This window comes from Mustela putorius, unplaced genomic scaffold (genome assembly GCF_011764305.1).
Source record: "Mustela putorius furo isolate JIRA1106 unplaced genomic scaffold, ASM1176430v1.1 tig00000198_pilon_pilon_pilon, whole genome shotgun sequence".
NCBI classification, from domain to species: domain Eukaryota; kingdom Metazoa; phylum Chordata; class Mammalia; order Carnivora; family Mustelidae; genus Mustela; species Mustela putorius.
The window spans coordinates 911,684-935,937 of NW_025421311.1; the positions used below are offsets into that span (position 1 = coordinate 911,684).

The 24,254-nt window shown below is 50.9% G+C and overlaps 1 protein-coding gene across 1 annotated transcript in view; it reads right to left on the reverse strand.

Moving 5' to 3' along the window:
* The window catches only part of MMP20 (matrix metallopeptidase 20), a 48,649-nt gene extending 27,932 nt beyond the window's left edge, over positions 1–20,717 (reverse strand). The window contains exons 1-6 of the mRNA XM_004764459.2: positions 20,592–20,717; positions 14,867–15,114; positions 12,967–13,115; positions 10,960–11,085; positions 10,106–10,267; positions 7,554–7,695 (exon numbers count right to left, since the gene is read on the reverse strand). Of these exons, the coding sequence (XP_004764516.1) occupies positions 7,554–7,695; positions 10,106–10,267; positions 10,960–11,085; positions 12,967–13,115; positions 14,867–15,114; positions 20,592–20,717 (953 nt within the window). The remainder of the gene's footprint in view (positions 1–7,553; positions 7,696–10,105; positions 10,268–10,959; positions 11,086–12,966; positions 13,116–14,866; positions 15,115–20,591) is intronic.
* Between the last annotated feature and the right edge of the window lie 3,537 nt (positions 20,718–24,254).

Here is a 24,254-nt window from a genome sequence, read left to right on the forward strand (position 1 = left end):
CACAACCAGAAGAGAGACACGACCCCGGGAGACTGAAGGAGCATGACACCCCCCTCAGTTGTGCGGGCTCTGCTCAAACTCGTGGACCCTGCAGAACGCCAGGTTCCGAAAAGTCCTGTCCGGGAGAAGGAGGGGCTGATGTCCTGTCCCTCCTGCCGCACATCGCCCGCATTTCTGCTTCTCCACCAGCTCCTACTCCTGTCTCCCAACAGGTCTGGGTAGTTTCTAGGCTTGGAAACTCCTCCCAGACACGGCTGCCCGCGCCAGCTGTGGTCTTTGCGGACCTCGCTGTTACTAACACGACTGCCAGGTCAGCGGTCTGCGTCACCATTTCCACCCGCTCCCTCCTTCTGCTATCTGGCTGTTTCACTCCCCAGGCCCTGGACCCCCTCCTCACGACTCCTCTGGAAGGACACACGAAATCATCCTGGCCGGGCTGTCCCTTTGCTTCAGGCCTCGGTCTGAGGGTCCCGGCGTCCCTTTCCCTATGGATCATGTTGAAGATTCCTCTATTTCTTAGAGAGAGAGAGAGAGAGAGAGGGCATGAGCAGGGGGAGGGGCAGAGGGAGACGGAGAACCTCAAGGTTCTCCACATGGAGCCTGGAGCCCGACTCAGGGCTCGATCCTACAACGCTGAGATCACGACCTGAGCCGAAATGAGGAGACGCTCGCCCATCGATTGAGCCACCCAGGTGCCCTGCACTACTGATCACTTTGGAAGAAAATCCTTTCTTCCTTGACTTGTGTGGGGCTCCACTGGGGGACTCTGTCTCTGATGTCAAGGGGGTTAAAACTGCAGTGGGGCAAGTAGCGCTGGATTAAAGGAGAACGCTGAGCACAGCACACAGCACGCCGTGGGTGATTGCGAAACGTCGGTTATTACTATGAGAGCCCATTTCCAGATCTTTCCCTGGGTTCCATAGCCCGTGAAGCCTCCAGCCGTGAGCATCCCCCCAAGTACCGGCGGCTTCCACAGAACCTGCTAGAATTGTCCTCGGCTTGAATGCCGCGTGTCTAAGCCTGAGATTTCCCGTCTGTGTCCGGCAAACCTCCTCGACGTTCTCGTCTGCTGCCATGACTCTTCCTCTCACTGTCTCCGGCACTAAATCTTCCACGTCCTGCCGGCAACTCCCCAGGACCCTCTCCGGCCTCGTCCTCCATTCCCACCCACGGAGCCTGGTGGATGCTTTCCTCCACCTGCTGATCGGAGGTACGGAGCGGCTCCAAGACGGGCCCGGGAGCGGCTGACAGATATTCTGAGAAGAAAACAGAACGGGGCCAGCCTAGCCAACAGGTTCGAGATACCTCCACGCTCTAAGAACGTTCTTCTCCTTCCTTGTGGCTATTCACCTGACCGGCAGGAGAGGGTCTGGAGCACAGGACTGGCCGTCCCTTGCTTTCCCCACAAACTCAAATGCTACCAGAGGCCTGAGTTCTTTCAAGTCGAGATGTACCTCTTGTCTTGGGCGTCCCAGGGCGGGCGAGCTCTTCTGTGTGAGTGATGGGATCGGCTCTGGACCCATAAGGCTGTGTACGCTTATTCCATGTGCAAAATGCTGTTACACCTCGGAGTCTACTGCTGACGGTGATGTTCTTGATTTTGTGGGTAAAATTCAACTGGGTAAAACCCACGAGCATCTGAGAGGGGGCTATGTGCTTCCCATCTTCCCTAAGGGCCTGAGGAGTGTGGGGCGGCCGTGCTATCTTCCGTCTGCTGGAAAGAATGAACGTCTGTGCCTTCAACCCACAGATCCAGGTCCCTGTCATCAGTAGATACCTGCCATTTTCAACCTGGCGTAGCGATGCCCATTTGTCCTCAAACACAAGCCTGGAACACATCCATGTGCCCTTCCGGGCAGCAGACAGCAGCTGTGGTCTCACGGGGACCCGGAGAGGTGCCGCACCCCATCCTGCTATGGAAACACCCTGCGGAGATGACGCCCACACCTGGGAATGTCTCCCCCACAGGCTGCTGCCGGGAACTCCGGGCCGGACCCCAAGCTCCCACAGCCGTCTGCGGGTTGCTCTGTCACTGTGGCTTGAAAGAAAGCTTTGTTCTCCAGCCAGACTCCGCAAACACTTTGGGAATTTTCAGTGTCCGCCGTAGGAGATGAGAGCTCTGGAGCGTGTCCTTGTGCAGAGGGAGCAGGAAATCCTGCCCCACGGAGTCCTCGTGAGGGTGTGATAACCACATGCTCCCAGGGAAGGCCGGGGACATTGGAGCCCCTCAGTGCAGAGAAGAGGAAGAGGGGCTCGTGGGCCTGTGGGGAGTGGGTGGCGGACCCGGGACTCAAAGGGGGGCTCCCCTGACTCCCTGCCTCCTGCCCGCCGCTACGGCCGGGCCACACGAGAAGGTGCAGCCTGAACACACTCACGTCGCCGTGTCCCTCCCTCCCTCCTGACTCTCCGTCTGCGTCTCCTGTCCCTGTGGCTCCGTTCCTGCTTTCACCCTCCATGACGTTGGCCATTGCTCAGACTTGGATAATAGGGTTTGTTTTTTTTTTTTGACATTTTTTTCCTTTTATAAAGAAAACAGATATCGTTGTTCATGGGGCGTCACATCTTTGACTTCCCGTTCTCCTCTGGGTCTCTTCCACCACGAGTAAGCTCTGTGCTTTGCGGCGGCACTGGTGTCTTCTCAGGGAAGGTGCGCTCCCGGGCTGGCCTGGGCCACAGGACTGGTGACAGCCCCACTCCTTGCATCGTGCCCCCCTGCTCTGCGCCTTGCCCGTCGTGGCCGGTCAGTGCCTACCGATTCTGCTCTGCTTCATGTTTTGGTAATAATAGAAAGGACAACAATAATTAGTAAGACTCCATAAAAATCCTTAAAAACAAATGGTAAGAAACACTTCAAGCAGTTTCTAAACCATAACCTGCCATTGGGACTGTCCGGTTCTCAGCCCTCAACACAGCTCTGCTGCTCACCAAGCCCTCGCTGTGTGCTCGGCCCAGCGTCCACTCGGGGGCCCCTGCTCAGTAGGAAGCACGGCTGAAATTAAACCTCCTGAGCCTGATGCTGAAACCTGGGTTCTGGGCTCTGCTCTAGTCCATTCCGGAAAAGCAGACGCCAGGCCACTGTTAAGATTGAGTTCAAGTTCAAGCAGATGCTCCAAAGTATGGGACTGGTTGAATACGTGACGATGTATCTACTTATGGCAGAATATATGCATTTGTATAATGAATGACAAATAAAACTCACCGGCATGGAAAAATGAGCTATTGCTGAGCAAAGAGAGTTTATAAATCAGCGCATCTTGTAAAATCCCATTTTTTGTGGACATCCCTTGTCCCGTCCTGGACTTAGACTATGTCTGTCTACACAGGAGAAAAATCTGGAAGGAAATACGTGTTGAAAAATGTGATGACTCTATTATGGGCTAAAAGCCTGTGTCCTCACCCAGTTCGTACGCTGAAGCCGTACACCCCAGAGGGACGGGAGGGGGACACGCAGGTGGGACCAGTGGGGTGTAACCAGGGTTAGAAGAGACCCTGGCCGTGGATCTCTGGTCTCATGTGATGAGCATCCTTCTAAGAAGAGAGCCCCGAGAGCTTGCTCTCTCTTCCCTCGTGCACAGAGAGGCTGTGTGAGCACACAGGATGATGGCAGAGTGTTTGAACGTCTTACTCCCTTAGGTAACTGAGGTGTGCAAAGGCAAGGTGAGTGTTTCTCCTTTGTATCTCCAGCCACTACCGTGGGGCTGGGCCCTCATATGGGCTCCATGACCACTCTTCCAATGAAGAAAAAGGAGTAAAAATTATTCAGTCATGCTGTTCTTGACCTACATCTGTCTGTTCTGGTGTGAGCGAATTCTGTCCCTGGTCGAGGGAGGAATGGGGATGAGTGCTGGTGTGCCTTTTCCTCCAAGAAAAGAAGTGATCCCAGCAATCAGCCATGGGGACAGCCCCCTGCTCCCTGAGAGCCAGGGGGCCCAGAGAAAAGGGGTGATCTAATGTAAATGCATGAGGTCTCTAACAAATCCGCACATGTGACCTTGACCATGACCTCATTCCACTAAGTGTATTTGTCTCACTGCAGCTGGGAAACCTGTCCAACTTGGCTTTCACCCGTGACCTCCCTTTGTCACCAAAGACCCAAGGTCAGTCTCTGCTTTCCTTCATTCAAATACAATAGTTGTAGCAGGTGTCTTTCTATTAAGTCCCTTCTACCCAGCGACAGGAAAAAATACTCGTCCAACAACACTCAGTCTAGCTGCTGGACCAGGCTGGTTACGGCAATCTGCACTCTCCTCCAAAATGACTTTGGAAAGATTGTCGCCTTTTTCCCGTGAGCTGGTTGGTCCTAACAACGGTTACTGATGATACTAACCACTGCACCCCGTATCCCTCACTTCCGCTCACAGGCGTGTTTTAAATCTGTGTTATTCATGTGCTGGGTCTGTTGTTGATCATTGAAATGATGGACAAGACATCCGAAAACCAGGCGGCTTAAAGCTCGACCTTTCCTACAACCTCATTACTGGAAGACCAGCTTCACAGGTAGGCCTTTTCTTACGGACTTCTACTCCACTGGCTTCATTATCAAAACTGTCAATATATCTGTGATATTGGGATTTGTAATAGGAAATACATATTTGGTCTTCCTCCTGGTTTCCGGCACAGAGCCCGCTAAAAGCTTGGGAATTTCCGGTGATGAGAGAATCAAGGTATTCTTTGTTACGTTAACAAGGTCACTTTCGGAAAGTACCTAGTGGGGGAGGGGGTGCTGGTTACCCCAGGGCACAACCAGGTAATTAGAGAGTTGGTCCCAACACCCACCTCTCCCCCTTCAGGGAGGGAAGAGGGATGGAGGTTGGATCAGATGCCGAAGGCCAGTGATTTAATCCGTCATGCCTCTGTGACGAAGCCTCCATAAAAACCCCAAAGAAGGGGCTCCTGGGGATCTTCTGGGTTGCTGAACACAAGCAGATGGGCAGATGTGGAGGCGGTTTGCATCTGGGGAGGGCATGGAAGCTTCGAGCCCTTTCTCCAGACACTGTTCCAGGCGCCTCTGCCTCTGGCCATTTCTGAGTTACATCCTTTTCTCCTGCACTTTAATCTCATGAGTAAACTGGTTTCCTGAGTTTGGTCTGCTGTGCTCGTAAAGCAGTCAGACCTAAGGAGGAGTTCATGGGAACGTGATTTACAGCCACTTGGTTAGAACTGGCATCTGAAGCGGAGGGCGGTCCTGTAGGACGGAGCCCTGAACCCACGGGGTCGGCTGATGGTTACCTCCGGGTGGATTCCGTCAGCAGTGAGCGGAGTTGTAGGATCCCCAAGGCTGGTGAGCAGAGCTGTCCTGTCTGGCTGGGCGCCCAGCCCTGTGAACTCTGCTTCCCAGTCGCCGTCTGTGGTCCTACAACTACTCTCTTCCCAACACTAGGACAACCTTGCTAGATGACACGAGTTCTAACTGCAAATACCGCCCCCCGATCCACTCTACGAAGTGTCTTGTAACCGGAAGACTTTTTGCTGGATTTTTATTCCCACAACATGACCCCGACCACTGATCCTCATGCAAGGATGTGTGCGACCTGAAGCGAGCGGTCTGTCCTCACGTTCCACTCTCATTCCAGCACTTGAACGTGACCCCAGTGCCCAAAACACAGAATTTCATGCTCCTTCACCCCGTTATGAATTTTCCACACTCCTTGGGTTTTCCCCAATGACTACGCGGGGCCGCTCACCATTCCTCAGTCGCTCAGCCCACAAAAAACTAACATCGTTGTTAGTTGCCGTACCGCAACGAGAAAACGTTGTCACCAAACACCATTTCCTGTTCTCTCATGAAAACTTCCCCATTAATTTCAAACCTGAGAGGCTTAATAAAATTATATTTCCTCTTTCCTTATTACACTAATCTTTTTTTTTTAAAGATTTTATTTATTTATTTGACAGATAGAGCTCACAAGTAGGCAGACAGGCAGCAGAGAGAGAAGGGGAAGCAGGCTCCCTGCTGAGCAGAGAGCCCAATGCGGGGCTCGATCCCAGGACCCTGAGATCATGACCTGAGCCGAAGGCAGCGGCTTAACCCACTGAGCCACCCAGGCTTATTACACTAATTATTACACTATTATTACAGTATTACACTAATCTTAAATTTACTTCTATTTGATTTCCCTGAGTGATGACCATGACCATAAACATACTAATAAAGATCAATAAGGGGGTGTCTGGGTGGCTCAGTGGGTTAAGCCTCTGCCTTTGGCTCAGGTCATGGTCTCAGGGTCCTGGGATCGAGTCCCACATCGGGCTCTCTGCTCGGCAGGAAGCCTGCTTCCCTCTCTCTCTGCCTGCTATTCTGCCTACTTGCAATCTCTCTCCCTCTGTCAAATAAATAAAATCTAATAAAGTATAAAAATAACTATAAAAAAATAAAGATCAACCAGTTCTCCTGCTGATCAGCTCACACAGCTATAAACACAGCCGTTCTGCCAGCACTGTGCCTAAATATCCCAGCTTCTCTGGCATCACGAGTTAGTCCATCTCCTCTGCCATTCAATATATTTTTTGATTTTTTAAATTTAATTATTAATTTTTTTAGAAAGAGAGCATGCGTGGGGGAAGGGGGAGAGGGAGAGAGAGGATCTCAAGCAGACTTCCTGCTGAATACGGAGCCTTATGTGGGGTTTCCCAGGACCCTGAGATCATGACCTGAGCCGAAACCAAGAGTCAGACACTTAACCCTCTGTGCCACCCAGGCATCCCTCTTATGTCATTAAATTTAAATATCAATTCCACCTCACCGGCCTTTCCAACTCATAGAACTATGAAAATTTCTATTAATCAGTTCAAAAGAAACATTCCTAAAGCAACAGAACTAGATCCTCAAACCTCAGGATGTTCTTCAGGAGCTGTAGCTACAGAAGAACCAAAATCCATTGGTATTCCTTTCCTGTCCGGGCTGGCTGACAGCCTGTTGACAGCTGAAAAGTCAAGGGGCCTTGAGAAAGAGGGGTTTCAGCAGAGCGATAACTTTGGAATTCCCTACCCGTCCATCCATCCCTCTGACCATCCATCCATCCGTCCATCCATCCACCCAGCGAGCCAGCCATCCGTCTGACCATCCATCCAACCATCCCTCTGACCACCCATCCGTCCGCCTATCTGTCTGCCAATCTATCTATCTAACCTGTTGACAAGTATTTACTGACCATATACTGTGTGCTCTCACTAGGGATACAGTGATGGACAAAATAGGCATCAGATAAATCTGGGCTGATGTTGTAACTCAGCCACTCAAGGGAACTGCTACCTCAGGAGAGTACCTTATTCTCTCTGAGCTTCTTTCTGCATCTGTAAATTCTCCTTCACGGTGAAAAGGGTAGAAGTACCTCACATATATGGAAAACACTCTGCCCAGGGCCAAGAATATGGTAGCTGTCCCACAAATGGTGGTTTGGGCGGTTCTGTGTCTCCCTGGAGACCTGTGCCTCCCATCCTGGTGCTACACAGAACGGCATCTCTGCACGGTCCTCAAACGTGGCGGCAGCAGGACCCCTAGTGGGCTGCGTGGATCCAGGTGGGAGAGACGTGGTGCCGTGTCTGAGGCTTACCGGTCCCGGAAGAGCAGGAGCTCCTTTCCCAGCATCGTCACGGCATCGAAGGAGGAGCTGGAGTCGCAGAGGTCGGGGTTGGATGGACTTTGAGGGGGTGCGTGGGGCATGGTGGGCTTTCCTAGGAATGTTTTCCGGGGTCCTAGGATTCAAAGTGACTTGGTCAAAATGGTACCAGGAATCTAGCACGTCCCCGTCTGCTCCAGAGACCCCCTTGGGCTGTGTGGCAGGTGATAAGGCGTGTGGCTGTCTATGGCAGGTGGACCTGCATCTGAATCCCAGCTTGACTAGTTGCAGAGTTGTAGGATAAACGGGCACATCCGGGAGCCTCTCTGAGCCTCTGTCTCTTCCTCAGTAAATGGGAGGGGGGAAGACAGGAGCTGCCTCGGTGGGCTTTGTGAGAACTCCTGTCTGTGAAGCCCTTGGGAGAGCGAGTGGCCTGTAGTGAAGAGCAATCATGTCCTTTACTCTGTCATACCTAACTTCTCTGACAGCTGCGGATGCTCCAAACCAGAGATGGTTTGTAATAGCTGCCACTTTTTTTATTCCTTTTTTTAAAAAAAGATTTTATTTATCTATTTGACAGAGAGGGAGCACAACCAAGGGAAGCAACAGAGGGAGAAGCAGGCTCCCCGCTGAGCAGGGGGCCCGATGCGGGACTCAATCCCTGTACCCTGGGATCATGACCTGAGCCGAAGGCAGATGCTTAACCCTCTGAGCCACCCAGGCATCCCTTAACTTTTTTATTCTTTAAAAGTTACCACTTCTATTTAAAAAAAATTATTTCTTGGTAGTTAAATTCTTTGTTCTCAATAAGATAATTTCCAGTGTGTCTTCCTATCATTTTCCTCTACTTCTGGGCACCCTGCACGATAAGCCTTTTATCAGGCCCCCAGGAAAGGCTGAGTCATCCTTATGGCAACAAGGCCCCCCGGAGTGGCGTGCTGGTTCAGGGCACCTTCTGCTAGATCCTTCCATAAAGCGGGGGCCTGCGCCTTGGGGAGAGCTACTGGGGGCTTTGTCTCACTCCGTGCTCCTGGAAACAATATGTCTTCTGCAGGAGGGGAGCTGGGCTGGCTGAGCTGCTGGTGCTGGTGGCTCCCTTGAGCAAGTCCCCATGGTGCCCAGAGGGACTGAGGCACAAGGAATGACCCGTGAGAGAGAGAGAGATGGGTAAGCTCTGGGGTGGCACAGGGTCAGCAATGGGGTGAGGCTTTGGGAAAGGATTAGAAACTGGAAGGCGGCCAGGTCAGGAATGTGCTGCCAGTCTTTGAACACTCCCTGTGAGCCAAGCCACCTGCTAAAGGGCCAGAGGTGGCCCTGGGTGGCGACATGTTTGCTCCCGGCCACGTCACACCAGGCTCATGCATTCTGGTCACTGTACAGAAACGGCCACGTCAAAACAAATGTTTCTGTCCCCTGGCTCCGTGACCATGGCCTTCAGCACGGTGGTGACCTTCCGTGTGGAAGGATCTGGAAGGGGCACGCAGGCACTGGGGCTCAGTCCCTCACAGTGGCCCGCGGGGATTGCTTCACCTTGGAACACGGCCACTCTGTTCTCCGAAGCCAAGTTTGCACAATGGAAGCCTTCACAGCCTTTGTCTCTGTCGCTCAGAGGAGGGACAGAGCTGGCACGAACCCTGTCTCTGAGGTGCGTAGAGCCAGCTGAACACTTCCCAGGATGACACGGGTCTCCCACGGCTCAGGGGCTGTCTGCAGAGGTGTGTGCCTGTCCCCAGGCGGGCTGGCCAACCTCAGGAAGATGGGCCAGCCCGGTTCTCTGGGCCCCTTCCTGGGCTGAGAGGATGCCGAGAGCCTCCGACAGGTAAAGGCCGAGGAACCAGCCTCTGAGGCTAAGGGGAAGGTCTGCTTCCTAGAGCCATCTGCCTTTGATCCGTGAAAGCAAAAGGGTCAAGGTCTAAGAGGGCTCCGGGATTCCTTCTCAGGACTTCGTGGGTCTGTCTTTGTGGCGAGGAAGGCAGGGTCTAGAGCTCCTAATACTTCTTTATCACCTCGGGAAGAATGTTAACTCCTGAGAGCATCCGGACTATCTGGGACGCTTCTGTGTCTGAGCCTCAACTGTCCCAGCCGTCCCGGAGGGAAACACGGGGTGAGATGGTGACTCCCACGGCACCGTGCGGCAAGGCGCAGGCTGCCTGTGCGGCCGGTGTCTGGGTCTTAGCACAGCCCTTGCCGTTTTTAGGAAGATAAGGTCAGTGATCTGCAGACGGGTAAGAACCATATGTAGGAACTACGAAACACACCCATCCTCTCCCACTACCTAAATTTGGACCCGCGCTCAACAAAACAAAACAAAACAAAAGTCCCCAAAACCCGGACAGATGATGGCATTTTCTATGGCGCCTAAGGAACCAATGTGCTGTATTCCCATCTGGAAATAAGCTCTTCCTAAAAGGGCACAGGTGCGGCTATGGTCCTGAGCTTGACCTCTACCTGTGCAGGTGACTCCCGGGAACGGACACTTTCTCTAAGTGGGAGACTGAGTGCCTGTGGCTCTCACGGTGAGCAGCCGAGGGAGGGCGTGCACGTACCGTACAAGGCCTGGATCCCTTTCACATCGTCCTTGGGCAGGTGGAACCCGTAGGGATGCTGGTACTTATACGTCGGGTACATTAGTGCTGACGGGTCTGTGGAGTGGGCCAGGCCCAGGGCGTGGCCAAATTCGTGGGCAGCCACGGTGAATAAGTTGAAACCTACAGGAGAGGCGACAGAGAAAGACAACCTCCACTCGGGGTTTTGTTTTCAGTGTCTTCCGTCTTCACAGGAGAACGGATGCCCCAATCACAGTGAACTTGTTTTCTTTTCCTAACCAGATTCTTCAGAGGCTGGTGGGTTATTCTGGTGCTGAGGATTCCCCGGTGCTCCCCACCTCGGCTAGAAGGGGCTTTGGAGTGGGAAGGCTGGAAACATCAACCAAGCCATTTTGTTCCTTGTCAGCAGCCTGGGATCCAGAAGGGCCTAATTACAGCTACCAGGGGCTGTGAGACATGGATCAGACAGGCATGAGATCCTGGGACTTTAAAACCCATTCCTGTCACACTTCTCTGGAGAGCATGGAATCTTCCCAGTCATCTCGGAACAGAGCCCACTTCCAAGTATAAGTAAGAGAGTAAATGCTACGGAAAGAAAAAAGAGCGCTGTGCCCGGGAGGGCTCGCTCCTCCTCGAGATCGCGGGCAGGAACCAGAGCTCAGACAAGTGTATGGCACATGGGAGGGGGGTCTTTTCCCTTATGGTGTTCCCTTTTGGATTTTTGGCTTACTTGTTTTCCTAGCCAGCCTCCCTAGTTAAAGGGTGGCTTGGGACGTTGAACCTCAGGGTTTCATGGTGGAGGCCCCGAAGAAGGTACAGTATTTTCCAGGTTATGGTGAATTGTGCATATATACCATTCATTCCCATAGTCCACTTCTCAGCATTGTCGAAATGGGTATCGCCTCCCAGGCCTTCCCCAGGTGCAAACGCGTGGGCGAGAGTCCCCCGAGGGCCATCGAATGGATAGGAATCCCCGTGATCTAAACGGGTGGGGAGAGACGCCAACAGCAGTGAGTCCTCCTGGCAATTTTGGGGGCGTGCTTCACATTACAAGGAAGGGACACCTTTTCTCTCTTTTCTTTTTTTTTTTTTTTTAAGATTTTATTTATTTATTTGACAGAGAGAGATCACAAGTAGGCAGAGAGGCAGGTAGAGAGAGAGAGAGGAGGAAGTAGGCTCCCTGCTGAGCAGAGAGCCCGATGCAGAACTCGATCCCGGGACCCAGAGACCATGACCTGAGCCGAAGGCAGCGGCTTAACCCTCTGAGCCACCCAGGTGCCCCTCTCTTTTCTTTTTTAAATAGCATTGACACTTATCATTCAAGATTTACTTTCCAATACTCATTTTTTATAAGAGGTTCACATATCAACCAGTAATTGTCCATTGAAAAATTAGGAGGGGGGTGCGCCTGGGCGGCTCAGTGGGTTAAAACTTTGCCTTCGGCTCAGGTCACGATCCCAGGATCCTGGGATCAAGCCCCACATTGGGCTCTCTGCTCAGCGGGGAGCCTGCTTCCTCCTCTCTCTCTCTCTGCCTGCCTCTGCCTGTGATCTCCGTCAAATAAAGAAAAATAAAAATCCTTTAAAAAAAAGAAAAAAGAAAAATTAGGAGGGATATTTGGCCTTTCAAAGATCATTAGCATTAAAAATAGAAAAAATGCTCTTTCGTGACTGTTTTCATTGCGATGTCTATGTCCTACGGACATCTTACAGAAGGAGTGGGAAGCAGTCCCGACGGGCCGGGATGTGCATGTGTGGGCGGGCTGAGTGTGCGAGTCTGGTGCAGCTAAGACAGTGACAAGCAGCAGACGGGGTAAATGTGTTCCCTCTGTTTCTATCAGGAAGATGACGCGGGGAGTTTTCCAGAGGTTTCCTTGGGCATTTCGATATGCTTTCCTGTATCAGCTCATGCAAGCAGTAAAGGTGTCCCTAAAATCCTAACCTGTGGAGATTCCCATGTTTCTGTTTCGCTTATATTTAACTAACAGCTTATTAGAAATTTGATAAAGGAGGAGAGAGAACATAATGAGGCATGTTGTAGAAGCCTTGGGGGGAAGAGAACCCTACACGGGCCAGGTCACATGCAGGGCCACCCTGAAGCCTTCACACCCAGGACCTGCATCACCTTCCCTCCCTCACCCCCACCCCCAACATGTACGTCCCAGGACCTGAGACTCCCTGAAGGTCAAGACCTGAAGGAACGGGACCCTCGGCCACAGCGTCTGTGGAGGGAGGAGGCGGGAGCGCTCGCTCACCTTGGCTACCTGGAAGCTGAGAAGAGCTGAGCCGAGCTCCCTGGACAGGTGGCTCTGAAAGGGGCTCAGAGCCTGCCCCCACGCCCTGTGCCCAGTTAGGCCTCCACGCTTTACCAGGGCGAGGACGGGGTGCAGAGGTGGGGGAAGTGGGGGAGGCCTGGGGACTCCAGAGGGTGTGGACAAGACAGCAGTGCTGCTCTCCTGACCGGTGCCAAGGGGGAAACGTGGCCAGGGCCACTGTGGTGTGGACTTCCTCTGGTGGGGACTCCTGGTGGATATGGAAGGGGGTGTGTGGTTGGGAGCAGTGCCATGGGGATGAGGTCCGCTGGCCTCCTAGCCAACAGGGAAGCTGAATGGGACGACTTTGTCTCTGAAGGGACAGCACCGTGAGAGCAGAGCCCCCTCTCCTGCCCCATGCAGCACAGTGGGACATGCTGAGAACTCCCCAGGTCCCGTGTCCCGGCCGGACATACCCATGACCTTGCCATGACCTTGGCCTCCAACCATCACTCTGTGTGGAAGAGGAGCCTGGGGACGGCTTAGAAGGAAACACGTCAGGGCTTGTCTCCTGCGGGTCAGGACGAAAGTCCGAGAACGGCCCCCGTACCTCCAGTTTCAAATGATATCATGATGTCTGCCTCGCCCGCGTTCACCCTGACGAAACTCAGCGGCACGGCGCTGCTCCAGGCCTGCAAGGCCATCTCCACGGCTTTGTCCACCTCCGCCGAGGGCATGGAAGGCGTGTATTTAGATATTCTGTGGAAACAGAAGGACCCGGTTTCCTCTCAGTGAGCGCTGGGCCTGAAGGAGTCCCGGCCCGAGGTGGTGGGAACGCACGGCAGGGGGTAGGGGGCGGAGGTCTACCATGCGGGCATTTTTCTCCCCAACGGTCATGTTGTTTCGCTTTCGTATTTGCTCCTGGGAATCACCTGCCACTGAAACGGTTTGATTCTCCTTGTTATGGGATTACTCGGGATTTTAACCTCCCTGGGTGCAGCAGAGTGATGACCCTGTTCGCAGCCCGCCGCCTTAGGGACTCAGGCCGGTCGCCGCCCGAGCAGGGCTGAGAGGAGGCCCCGGTGCTCTGCTCCGGGGCTGTGGACCCTCGCTGGACCGACCACGGGGACTCGGGACCCCCCCCCCCCCCGCCGCTGAGCTGCTGCCCTGTAAGGACAGGGTCTGTGACCAAAACTTCTCAAGTGAGGGCTTTTTAATTTCCATACTGTCAAAGCTCTCATGGGGGAAAATTTCAAGCCACCCACTGCCCCCCGGCGGGGACAGCTGGGAAGACCTGAGCAGCAGCACAGGGCCCAGCACAGGTTAAAATAAAATGCCAACGGCCTCATGAGCACAGATCCCAGGTAAGTGTGGGACAGGGACGGAAGCAATGTTGGATGGCCGTTTGTTTTTAATTCCGTATAACATCCAGAATGTAATATGTAATAACTGGTGTATAAATATAATTTGTTGAATTACAGGTATGTAGAGCTTAATTTTTAATAACGGCTGCGTTCAGCCACCAGCCTGCAGGGGTCGGCGGTTGACAACTGAGTGCAAAACCCCAGACGGGTGGAGACAGGCTTCTGGGCGCCGGAGGAGTGAGCTCCAGCACCGCCCTGTGGGCACTGCTGGAACAGCCCCGCCTCACCGCGGCCAGATGTGCTTATCTGAAGAACAGACTCTGGCCCCACCTGGGGCCTGGCTCTCGGCTGCCCTGGGCAGCACCTGCCCACTGGGCTAGCCCTCGGCACGCCTGGTCTCGTCTTGCCCAGGGAGAATCCTCGCCGTTAGCCAGGCCCGGAGCAAATATGCAGGTGCAGGCCGCCCGTTTGCGAGGCCACATCTGTCCAGCAGGTGCAAGACCCCAGTGTGCAGCCTGCCTCCAAACTGACCCGCAGGTGGACAGAGCCCAAGGAAGGAGGCCAGCTGGCTCAGCAGTGGGTCCCTGCAGCCCCTCTGAGTGCGACAACAGTTCTCTGCTTGGACTGGTGGGCTCACATCTGTCACAGGGAGCTGCAAGGATCTGTTCGCTTCTGTGTCTCCCGAACAGGGCCGTGAGGGTCAGAGAACAGGATTGACTCACCTTTGTGTTTCCAAACTCGAATGTCTAGAGTAGGCATTTAATAAATTGTCAAGAAATTATTTTTTGGAATTAATAAAACAATTGCTTTGTTAATAGGTGAGTTTTCTTGTTTTCCTTCTGATTGAGGAACTTGTTTTAAGAAAACTGGTCGGTACTGTCAGGTTACTAATCTAAACTAGGTGATTTTTCTTTAAAGACAAGTGTGTTGTCTCTAATTGATAAAATTACTTGTGCCCAAAACGGCCAACCATTGGAAAAACCCTGAGTCCTCCAAAGTCCCCATCTAAAGCTTAGCCCTAAAAAGTCTTCCTTACAGTGGTGATAAGTCCGGATTTTTATACGGATTGAAGAAGGGTATTTCTAAAGGAAAAGAAAAGGAGAGAGAGTGTTTCTCTCTGACTTTGGAAAGACTCCATCTCATTACCTGTATGTCAAAGAATTTTTTTTCCATTTGGGTTCACCTGGGAAGAGGCGATAGTTTGCCACGTCGGGAACTCCGCAGCGAGGCCTCTTGATGACGTCCATCGTGGGCCGGTCCAGCTTCCCGGTGACTCGGAGGCCGAAGAAGGCTTGCAGCTCCTTGATCTTCTTGACCAGGGCTCTGCCTCCTGCCGCCCCCATCTCACCGACCTGGGGCCCTGCCTCCCTGGTGTAATACTTGTCAAGATAGGCCTGGAACGGAGAGGCAGGCTGACACAACTGCGAGAGACCCGTGCTCAGATTAGAACAAGGAACAATATTCCCGACAACCTAAAAATAGCCGGGACCGCATATCTCCATCTTTAAAAAAAAAAGAGATATACTTGGCTCGAGAAAGCTTCGACAGAGACATTCCACGTTATTAACAATGGTTATGTCTGGGTGGTGCGGATTGTGTGGTTTCTTTTTTTTACTCACTTGCATTTTATAGCTTTCCTAAAAGGACTAGTTATTCTAAAGGGAAAAAATAACGGAAGGAAACTCATGTGAACACTTTCTCCACAGAGCATTTGTCATTGAAATCTCGATCCAATTTGCAAAACCAAGACTAGTGTATTTCCCAAGAAGACAGTCACCGGTACCATGTTTTCCTTGTACATTCTGCAGGATGGATAGGCTTTCAACGCTCGGAGCCCTACTGTTGCTGCCTCTCATCTGATCCAAAGGCAGAGGCCTGTGCCGCTCCCTGCTGGCTTTCCATCACTCACTGAGCAGACTGTGGGCTTGAGCCTGTCTTCCCAGGGCAGATTCCGTGACTGGCCCTTTGTCCCCCCGAGGCAAATAAAATTACCCATAAGATTATAAGCTTTTCACATGCACATTAAGGCTTCAAACATCTAAATTTATCATTCAAGACACTTTTCTAGGACTTCCTGGGTGGGGTGAGAGCCAGAGCTGTTGCTGGCCAGGGGACTTCCACCGTCCACCGTATTTCAGGGAAACACCGAACAGCTGAAGAACTGTATGTATGTTTTATTTTACGTAAAATTTTGTATTTATATATTATACATGAGACATTTACTTAGTGTGTGTAAATGTTCATCTATCACAGGAACTGTATATTTAATTATTTTCTATATAAATTATGTGTAGGATTTCTGCTCTATGTGCATATTTATATACAGAAATCATAAAGCACTGACAGCTCCCTAACAGTAGCAGATTTGTTGAATATGTAATAATATTCATATGAAGCAACACTAGGCCTCTGAGATCCCATTTTTGAAAAATATTTAATGGCACGGGAAAACACACTCAGTAGAATGACAATATAGAGGTAAAGTCTTTATACGGATTATAAGCAAAATTCCAAAAATAAACGAAACACTATAATATGTGCATATTAAACGCCTGTTTGTTACACATGTATGCTAATATAAGGTTAATATGCAAATTAACATTGAAATTGATGTCAATGGATCTACTGATAATAAAGATATGCATGTAATTTGTATGAACACGAGTAACATCAGTAATGGAAAGAAAAAGAAATAGGTCTGTACCAGAGCTGTTTACCTCTGTGCTGTCATACTATGGGTGATGACTTATTTTTCGCCCTTTCCTAGATTCCAAAGTTTTTTGCTGTGAACATGGACTGCAGTTGTTCAGGAAACAACGAAAGGAGTGAGGTGCGCTGGCTTGTTTGGACAAGGTGCTCCTGGCCGGGGAGGTGGGGTGGGGAGTGTCAGCTTATCCTCACCCTCCACCCTGCTGGCCGGGGAAACGCACTTCCCTGGTGGTGGTTCCTTGCAAGAATCTTTTTTTATTTTTTAAGCTTTTATTTTTCATTTATTTTATTTTATTTATTTATTTTTATTATGTTCAGTTAGCCACTGTAGAGTTCCTAATTACTCCTTGGTGCAGCATTCAGTGATTCAGTAGTGATGTAGGACACCCAGGGCTCATCACAGCACGTGCCTTCCTCAATACCCATCACCCCGTGACCCTCTCCACCCTCCTGTCTCCCCTCTGAAACCCCCACATTGTTTCTCGGGGTCTATCGTTTCTCATGGCTCCTCTCCCTCTCTGATTTCTCCCCCTTTGAATTTCCTTCCTTTCCCCTATGGTCCTCCTTGCAATCGCTTATGATCCACATACGAGTGGAACCATATGATAATTATCTTTCTTTGCTTGGCTTAGTTCACTCAGCATAATCCCCTCCAGTTCCATCCATCTTGATGCAAACAGTGGGTATTCGTCCTTTCTGATGGAGGCATCATACTCCAATGTACATATGAGCCACATCTTCTTTATCCATTCGTCTGTTGAAGGACATTTAGGCTCTTTCCACGGTTTGGCAATTGCGGTCATTGCTGCTATGAACATTGGCGTACAGATGGCCCTTCTTTTCATTACATCTGTATCTCTGGGGTAAATACCCAGCAGTGCAATTGCAGGGTCATAGGGAAGCTCTAGCTTAACGTCCTAAAGAATCTCCACACGGTTTCCCACAGTGGCCACACACCAGCTTGCATTTCCACCAACAGTGTAGGAGGGTTCCCCTTTCTCTGCATCCTCGCCAATACTGGTTGTTTCTTGTCTTATTAATTTTAGCCATTCTGACTGGTCTGAGGTGGTATTTCATTATGGTTTTGATTTGAATCTCCCTGATGGCTAGTGATTTTGAACATTTTTTCATGTGTCTGTTAGCCATTTGTATGTCTTTTTTAGAGAAGTGTCTGTTCATGTCTTCTGCCCATTTTTTGACATGATTATCTGTTTTGTGTGTCTTGAGTTTGAGGAGTTCTTTATAGATCTTGGATAGCAGCCCTTTGTCTGTACTGTCATTTGCGAATATCTTCTCCAATTCCACAGATTGCCTCTTTGTTTTGTTGACTGTTTCCTTTGCTGTGCAGAAGCTTTTGATCTTGATGAAGTCCCAAAAGTTCATTTTCGCTTTTGTTTCACTTGCCTTTGGTGAAACTACAACACCTCCAGACTGACAGTGAAGGGCTGGAGAACCAGTTTTCATGCTAATGTGCCTCCTCAGAAGAAATCTGGATAACAATTCTCAAGTTGGGCAAACTAGAATTTAAAACGAGGATTGCAATAACAGATCCAGAGGGACACTGTTTTATTCTTAAAGGTCTGTCCACCAAGAAGACCTAACAATTATAAATATCTATGCCCCAACACGGGAGCAGCCACCTACATAAGCCAGTTGCTAACCAAAATAAAGAATCAGACCAGGATACATTAACATTAGGAGATTTTAACACTCCTCTCTCAGCACTGGACAGATCAACTAAATAGAAGATCAACAACAACACAAAAACAAGAGCTCTGAATGACACATTGGACCAGATGGACTTTGTAGGTACTCACAGAACATTCCACCCTAAAACAACAGAATACTCATTCTTCTCGAGTGCACATGGAACTTTTCCCCAAATAAACCACACACTGGGTCACAAATACCAAATCAGATCTCAGCCAATATCAAAAGACAGATTATTCCCTGAGCAGTATCAGACCACAATGCCTTGAAACTAGAACTTAATCAAAAGACCAAATTTGGAAGGAGCTCAAACGTTTGGAAGTTAAAAAGCATCCTGCTAAAGAAAGTTTGGATCAACCAGGAAATCAAAGAAGAATTTAAATAATTCATGGAAACCAATGAGAACGAAAACACTTCAGTTCAAAACCCATGGGATATGGCAAGGTTGGTCCTATGGGGGAAATACATAGGCATCCAAGCCTCCTTCAAAAAGTAAAAATATCCCGAAGGGACAAGCTAGAATTGCACCTACAGGAACTAAAGAAAACCACAGTGGAACCAAAGCGGAGCAGAAGAGAAACCACGCACAGCAGACAGTGGCGGCCGCTGAATTCCTATAAACCACGGGGTAGGACAAGAATTCTTTCTCGTCACTGGGACCCACTCTCGCCGTTTGCTCGGATCATGCTAGCTTGCTCAAGGGGATGCCTTTTTCCTGCCCGGGGCTGGCGACTGGGGCTGCTGCAGGAGAAGATGCAGTTTGCCAAGCTCCCCTGGTCCTCGGAGCAGGGTCTTTCTGAGCAGGTTGTAAGGGAGACCGAGGAGAGTGAACTTAGTTCAGAGCAGAAGTCGTCAGGGACCCCGAGCATCCCAAGGCCACTTCAGGCTGTCCAAAAGCTGCTAGCAAGTCTCTCTTTCCCGGGACTTCCTGTCTCTTTCCTGCATAGACTGCGCAGGGCTCAGCTGCTTTTTGCTGTGAAGGGCTGCTCGTGAGTATTTTCAGTTCCGCCATCCTCCGCCTCTGCGGTGTAGACACAGGTGGTATGTGAACGAGAATGCGAGGCCGGTTTGACCCGGTGACTGTGGTTTTTCTGGACCAGGACAGAAATCACAGTCTCTGACGCCCTCATGGAGTCACGGCCTCGGCATCACCCTCCTTCCGGAGGTCCCAGCAACTCTAGCCTCCGAGTCAGAGCGGCGTGATGCCAGGTGAGGGAAAGTTACTTTTCAGGAGAAGGGACCCAGAGCTACAGGGTACCCACGAAAGTCACAGTTTAAAGCCACACGAAGTAGACCCTGAATTCTGAGATACGACACTGCGAATTTAGTTTGCCCGGCAGTGGGCTGTGGTCAGAAGGTCAGGTTAAGAGCTCTGTTCTTGGCATCCACTATCTCGTTTATAAGCAGGGCTGATAGGAAATGTTTAATGACTGGTGGGTGCCAGTCATTAAATGTTTAATGACTGCCGACTAATGAGCGTGGACAGGTGTGCAAGCAGTCGGTGTGTGCATGTGCACTGGCGGAGCATGGCGGGCAGGAAAGCCTGCGGCACAGTCGACAGACAGCCGTTAGGTCCCGGCCCAAACATGTCTCACCCGCACGCATCCCCGAACATTGGGAGTTCCATGGTCAGACGCTATCCCCCAGATTTCAATGTAACCCTATACCCAACATGGGGCTTGAGCCCCCAACCCTGAGATCAAGAGTCACGCGCTCTGCTGACTGAGCTGGCTGGGCATCCCTGGGGAGGTTTCTTTAGATGACATTGTGACCTTCCCTTGAACGCCACAAACATTTGGAAGCAAATAAACATTGAATCACGTGGAGTCACATACTGTTGCAAAAATTCTAACGTGAATTATTTGTATCACATCCTTTCCAACCAGTTCAGAGAGACCTTCAGAGAGGAACATACAGAAAGTGGCCATAAGTAAGGTCCTTGGGAACACGTCTAGAGAGGAATGGCTCTCGGGCAGAGCAGGTAGGCGCCCGGGACAAACGGTTCATGTCGGACTGGATCGAGTTGGCGCTGAACGCCGGGGCTGTCCTCTAACGCATGAACCCAGGACCTCTCTCCGGTGGCTGCCAGGCACTTAACGTGTCACTGACAACCTGCCCTGCAGGGGTGGAACTCACACCTCGGGGGCTATTTTCCTGCCCTGATTTCCACCGACATTTGCCGTCTCATACTTGGTGTTTCTGTCTTGCATGGGTTTTGCAAGTTGCCTCAGTTTCAGTAGGAAACTTGCTACCTGGAGGCTCGTTTATTCCGTTGCCTCATGCACCTCCACGTGCACCTGACACGGGTCCTAGCTGTCCGGGGGGCAGTCTCTCCTCAGCTCCGGGCCACTCAGAGGGGTCTCAAAACAGTAAGGGAGTCTTCCTTGTTTTCTCGTTATACCCTTGTAGGTTTTCCGGCCCGGGCGGAGGAATTGTGTAAAGACTCACAAACCTGTGCAAGGTGGTAGTTGTTCCGTGAGGTCCCGGGGGTGGCTGCAGACAGGGAGGGGGCTGTAGCAGACAGCTCAAGGGCCGTGAGGAGCAGCAGAGCCAGGCCCGGAGCGGGGAGCACCTTCATCTCCTCGGGGCGGCTCAGGGATGCGATCAGCCCAGGCGAGGCCGACTGTGTGCGTCTGCCCTTGGCCCTCCAGCTGCTTTTATAGCCTCCTGTAGGTCTGGGCCCCTGGAGCAAGGATGATTCATGTCTCAAAAGGTAATTATACAGCTCGCTTCTCTCCCTGATGACGGGGTAACACCAGGGTATACAGGAGTCGGGGAAAAGCTTCATTCCTTGCGATTTACCAAGAGCAGAAAAACACTGAGCTTTCATGAAGTTGGTCAGCTGCTTACACAGATTGGGGGGAACTTGATTAATTTTAACCCAATCTGATGGGAACGTTGGTGAGTCTCGGTGTGGGGGCTTTCTTCCACTCTGAGGACAGAAGAGGTCCATGATTAGAATATGCTTTAATTCCTCCCTGGCAATCCGGTCCCTTCCCCCAAAATTCAACGGGCCACGGGAATCTGGTGCGTCATCTTGGGCGTTCCTCAGCATCGGAACAGGATCCTGAACCATCGGGGAAACATGGCCTTAGCCTGTGTGGACTCAGGGTGGGACGTAGCCTCCCAGCTGTCAGAAGAGCCTAGAACAAGCTAATACACGAGATGCATCACAGTCAACTGGAAGGGGGCACTCTGGCTTCCTGGGCTCCCCGTCTCCCCCGGCTCTGATTAGGACAGGTCTTGATCTAGAGAGAGTGCGGAGAAATGGTTTTTACAGTGGGAAAAGCACTTTGGCACCAAAGGGAGATGCAGTTTTAAGAACTTCCTCACTCTGTGACTTTGGGCAGGTCACGTAACCTCTCTGAACATGGGTTTTGTGTGTAGGGGCATGTGTTTTAATCTGCAACGACGGACTGCAGTCGGGCGTGTGAGCTCCTCAGTGCTGTGGGACAAGCCGGGCGTGCCGCGCAGTGTCTGATGACCACTTGGCATCCAGCGGGCGTATTCAAATCCCCGTTCTGGCACCTGTCCCCAGGACTTGGGGCAGGTTACTTGGTCTCTTTCGGCTGTGGTATCTTCATCTGTAAAATGGGGGAAGATACTTGCTCAGTTGGACTGTCATAAAGGTGTCCATCAGGTCAGAAGAGAGCCCTGAGCATGGGGCTCAGCGGACTCCCGCTCCTCCAGGACAGTGCTGGACTGAGCTCCTGACTTCGGCCCCCGGCAGGTCTGAGGAAATGCCCTTCGAGTGGATGAAGGGTTGACTCGATCAGGGGTTCCCAGAGTGTGGCTGCTGGACCCGCAGCAGCACTGTCCCCTGAGGATGTGTCGGGAAAGCTCATTCTCAGCCCCACCCGGACTTACTGAAGACGGCGCACTGTCTGTGTTCGCGAGCCTTCCGGTAACTCTGCTGTGCGGCGAAGCCGGAAAACACTGCACCGGCTGAGCAAATGGCATCGTGAGGGCTGGGACGAGCAAAACAAGGTGCAAACAGTGCTGGGAATATTCCAGACGCAGAAAGCATCAGTACCGCCCTCATACAGAGCCGCGGTTTTGAGTGGTGACACACTGCGTGTCTGAACATCATTTGTGAAGTTTGTTGCAAACAATTTATTACTAATACTTGTTAAGCCATGAAAATGCGTAAATGACTTGCCTTCTCACTGAGACTCGATTCGAGGTTATTCCTGTAGTGACCTCTCTCTCCCGGTCTCTCCCTGTCTCTCTCCTCAGTCGCAGTGTGCGGGCACTGCAGAGACCACAACGGACAACTCCTACGTCACTTACACATTAGTAGGCCACAAGGCCCGTGTGAGGCAACATCCTCGACCTTTCAAAACAGAATGATAAACCCAGGCTGATAATTTCCCACTAGGTGTTTCCTTTTCCAGATTCTCTTCTTCTTTACAAGGGAGCAAAGTTTGCTTTCTCTCTGTCTTTCTTATATTAAATCTAAATTTAAATCCAGATGGGTCCAACCCACAGAGATCCTATCAAAGCCAGTCCGGGACTGGAAGGACGTGAAATGAGAGACTCTATCACAGAAGACAGCAGAGCGAGTCGTATCTGCGGAAAAATAATCCACACGGGACAGGAGGTGGGGAGCCTCCAAGCAGAGGCTCCTACAGACTTTCCAGAAGTTTCCACGTGCTACTAAGACACAGGGAGAAAGGTTTTAAATGACAGGATTAAGTGCTCCACGCAGAGCTGCTTCTTGCTAGGTCCCGGCTGATTCAGTCCCATGTTTTCGTTTCTGAGACGGTGCTGAGGTGCCCATGATGGGCTGAGAATGACCGCCTACTTGTCTTACTTCCACGAGAGGCACAGACTTTGTATTTACACAGACCTAGAATCAAACATTGACCCGACCACTTTGAAGATGTGTTAGCCGTTGGCGTTTTGAGCTGCGAAATTCAGTTTTGGCTAATTTAAAAGAAACCTTTTTTCCCCCAATTTTATTTATTTGAGTGAGAGAGAAGGAGCAGGAGGAGGAGCAGTGGGAGGAGAAAGAAGCAGGCTCCCCACTGAGCAGGGAGCCAACGTGGACTCGATCCCAGGACCCTGGGATCATGACCTGAGTCAAAGGTAGCGGCTTTACCGACTGAGCCACCCAGGTGTCCAAGATATCTCACTTTTCAGCTAAAGTGTTGTCTCCAGGATTTTCACCCAGACCTGCTGGAGCTCAAAGCCTGTGCCCTTGGCAGGGGACCTCAGGGGCTGGCTGGCTAGGGCTCCTGTGGAGTCTTGTTTGCCCCACAGAACATGAGCAAGCAGACCCAGCGCTCTGACTGGTGATGCTCTTTCTCACTGCAAACAATCCAATTGTTTTTCTGATTTTTATATTTCAATCTCTAATAATTTAGCTTTCCCAAGGGATTAAATTTCTGGATTTCCAAGGAGTTCAGTCCCAGCCTGGAAGACTGCCCCACGGGGGGGCCAGCTTCCAGCAATCGGCCCCCAGCTGGCCTTAGCCCCCTCCTAGCCTCCATCTGTTCTTCAGACGTCTCCAGTAAATACAGCCCCCTTTGAACCCCGGATTCCTAAAAATTGATTTAACTTGTCATTCATGTAATATTTTATAATTCCATTACAATTTTTTAAAGCTTAGAAATTTTTGTTAGGGTGAGAGAAAAATCTTACTTCAGCAGTAGATAAGGGAGAGCGGAGGGGAGAGAGGAAGGGGCGGGGGAGGGGCAGGAAGAGCACAGACCTACCTATACCACAGAGGAGTCTGGTTAGAGAGATGGACACAACCTTTTGATCCAGTCATTGCTAGTTTCAAAATGAGCTACGAAAGGCGTTTGTGGAGTTGCTCCCAAAAGTCTTTGACTACAGGATAGAGACGCTTGGGCAGGTGTTGAATTACAGGGGGTTCCGCCTGTCGGCTTCGGTTCAGGGTGCATGAGGACAAGTGAGACTAGATGATTCTTTCGTATGTACGTATATATACACTTGTAAGTACATATACATAAACACAAATAAAAGCACATGTGCACCATGGATATGTTCACTATATGCAATATACCTTCAATGCATTTTTTCAATAGACTCATATTCAAGTCCATTCATTCATCTAATTCGTACTCAATTCATCTGTTGACCTTCAGTTACT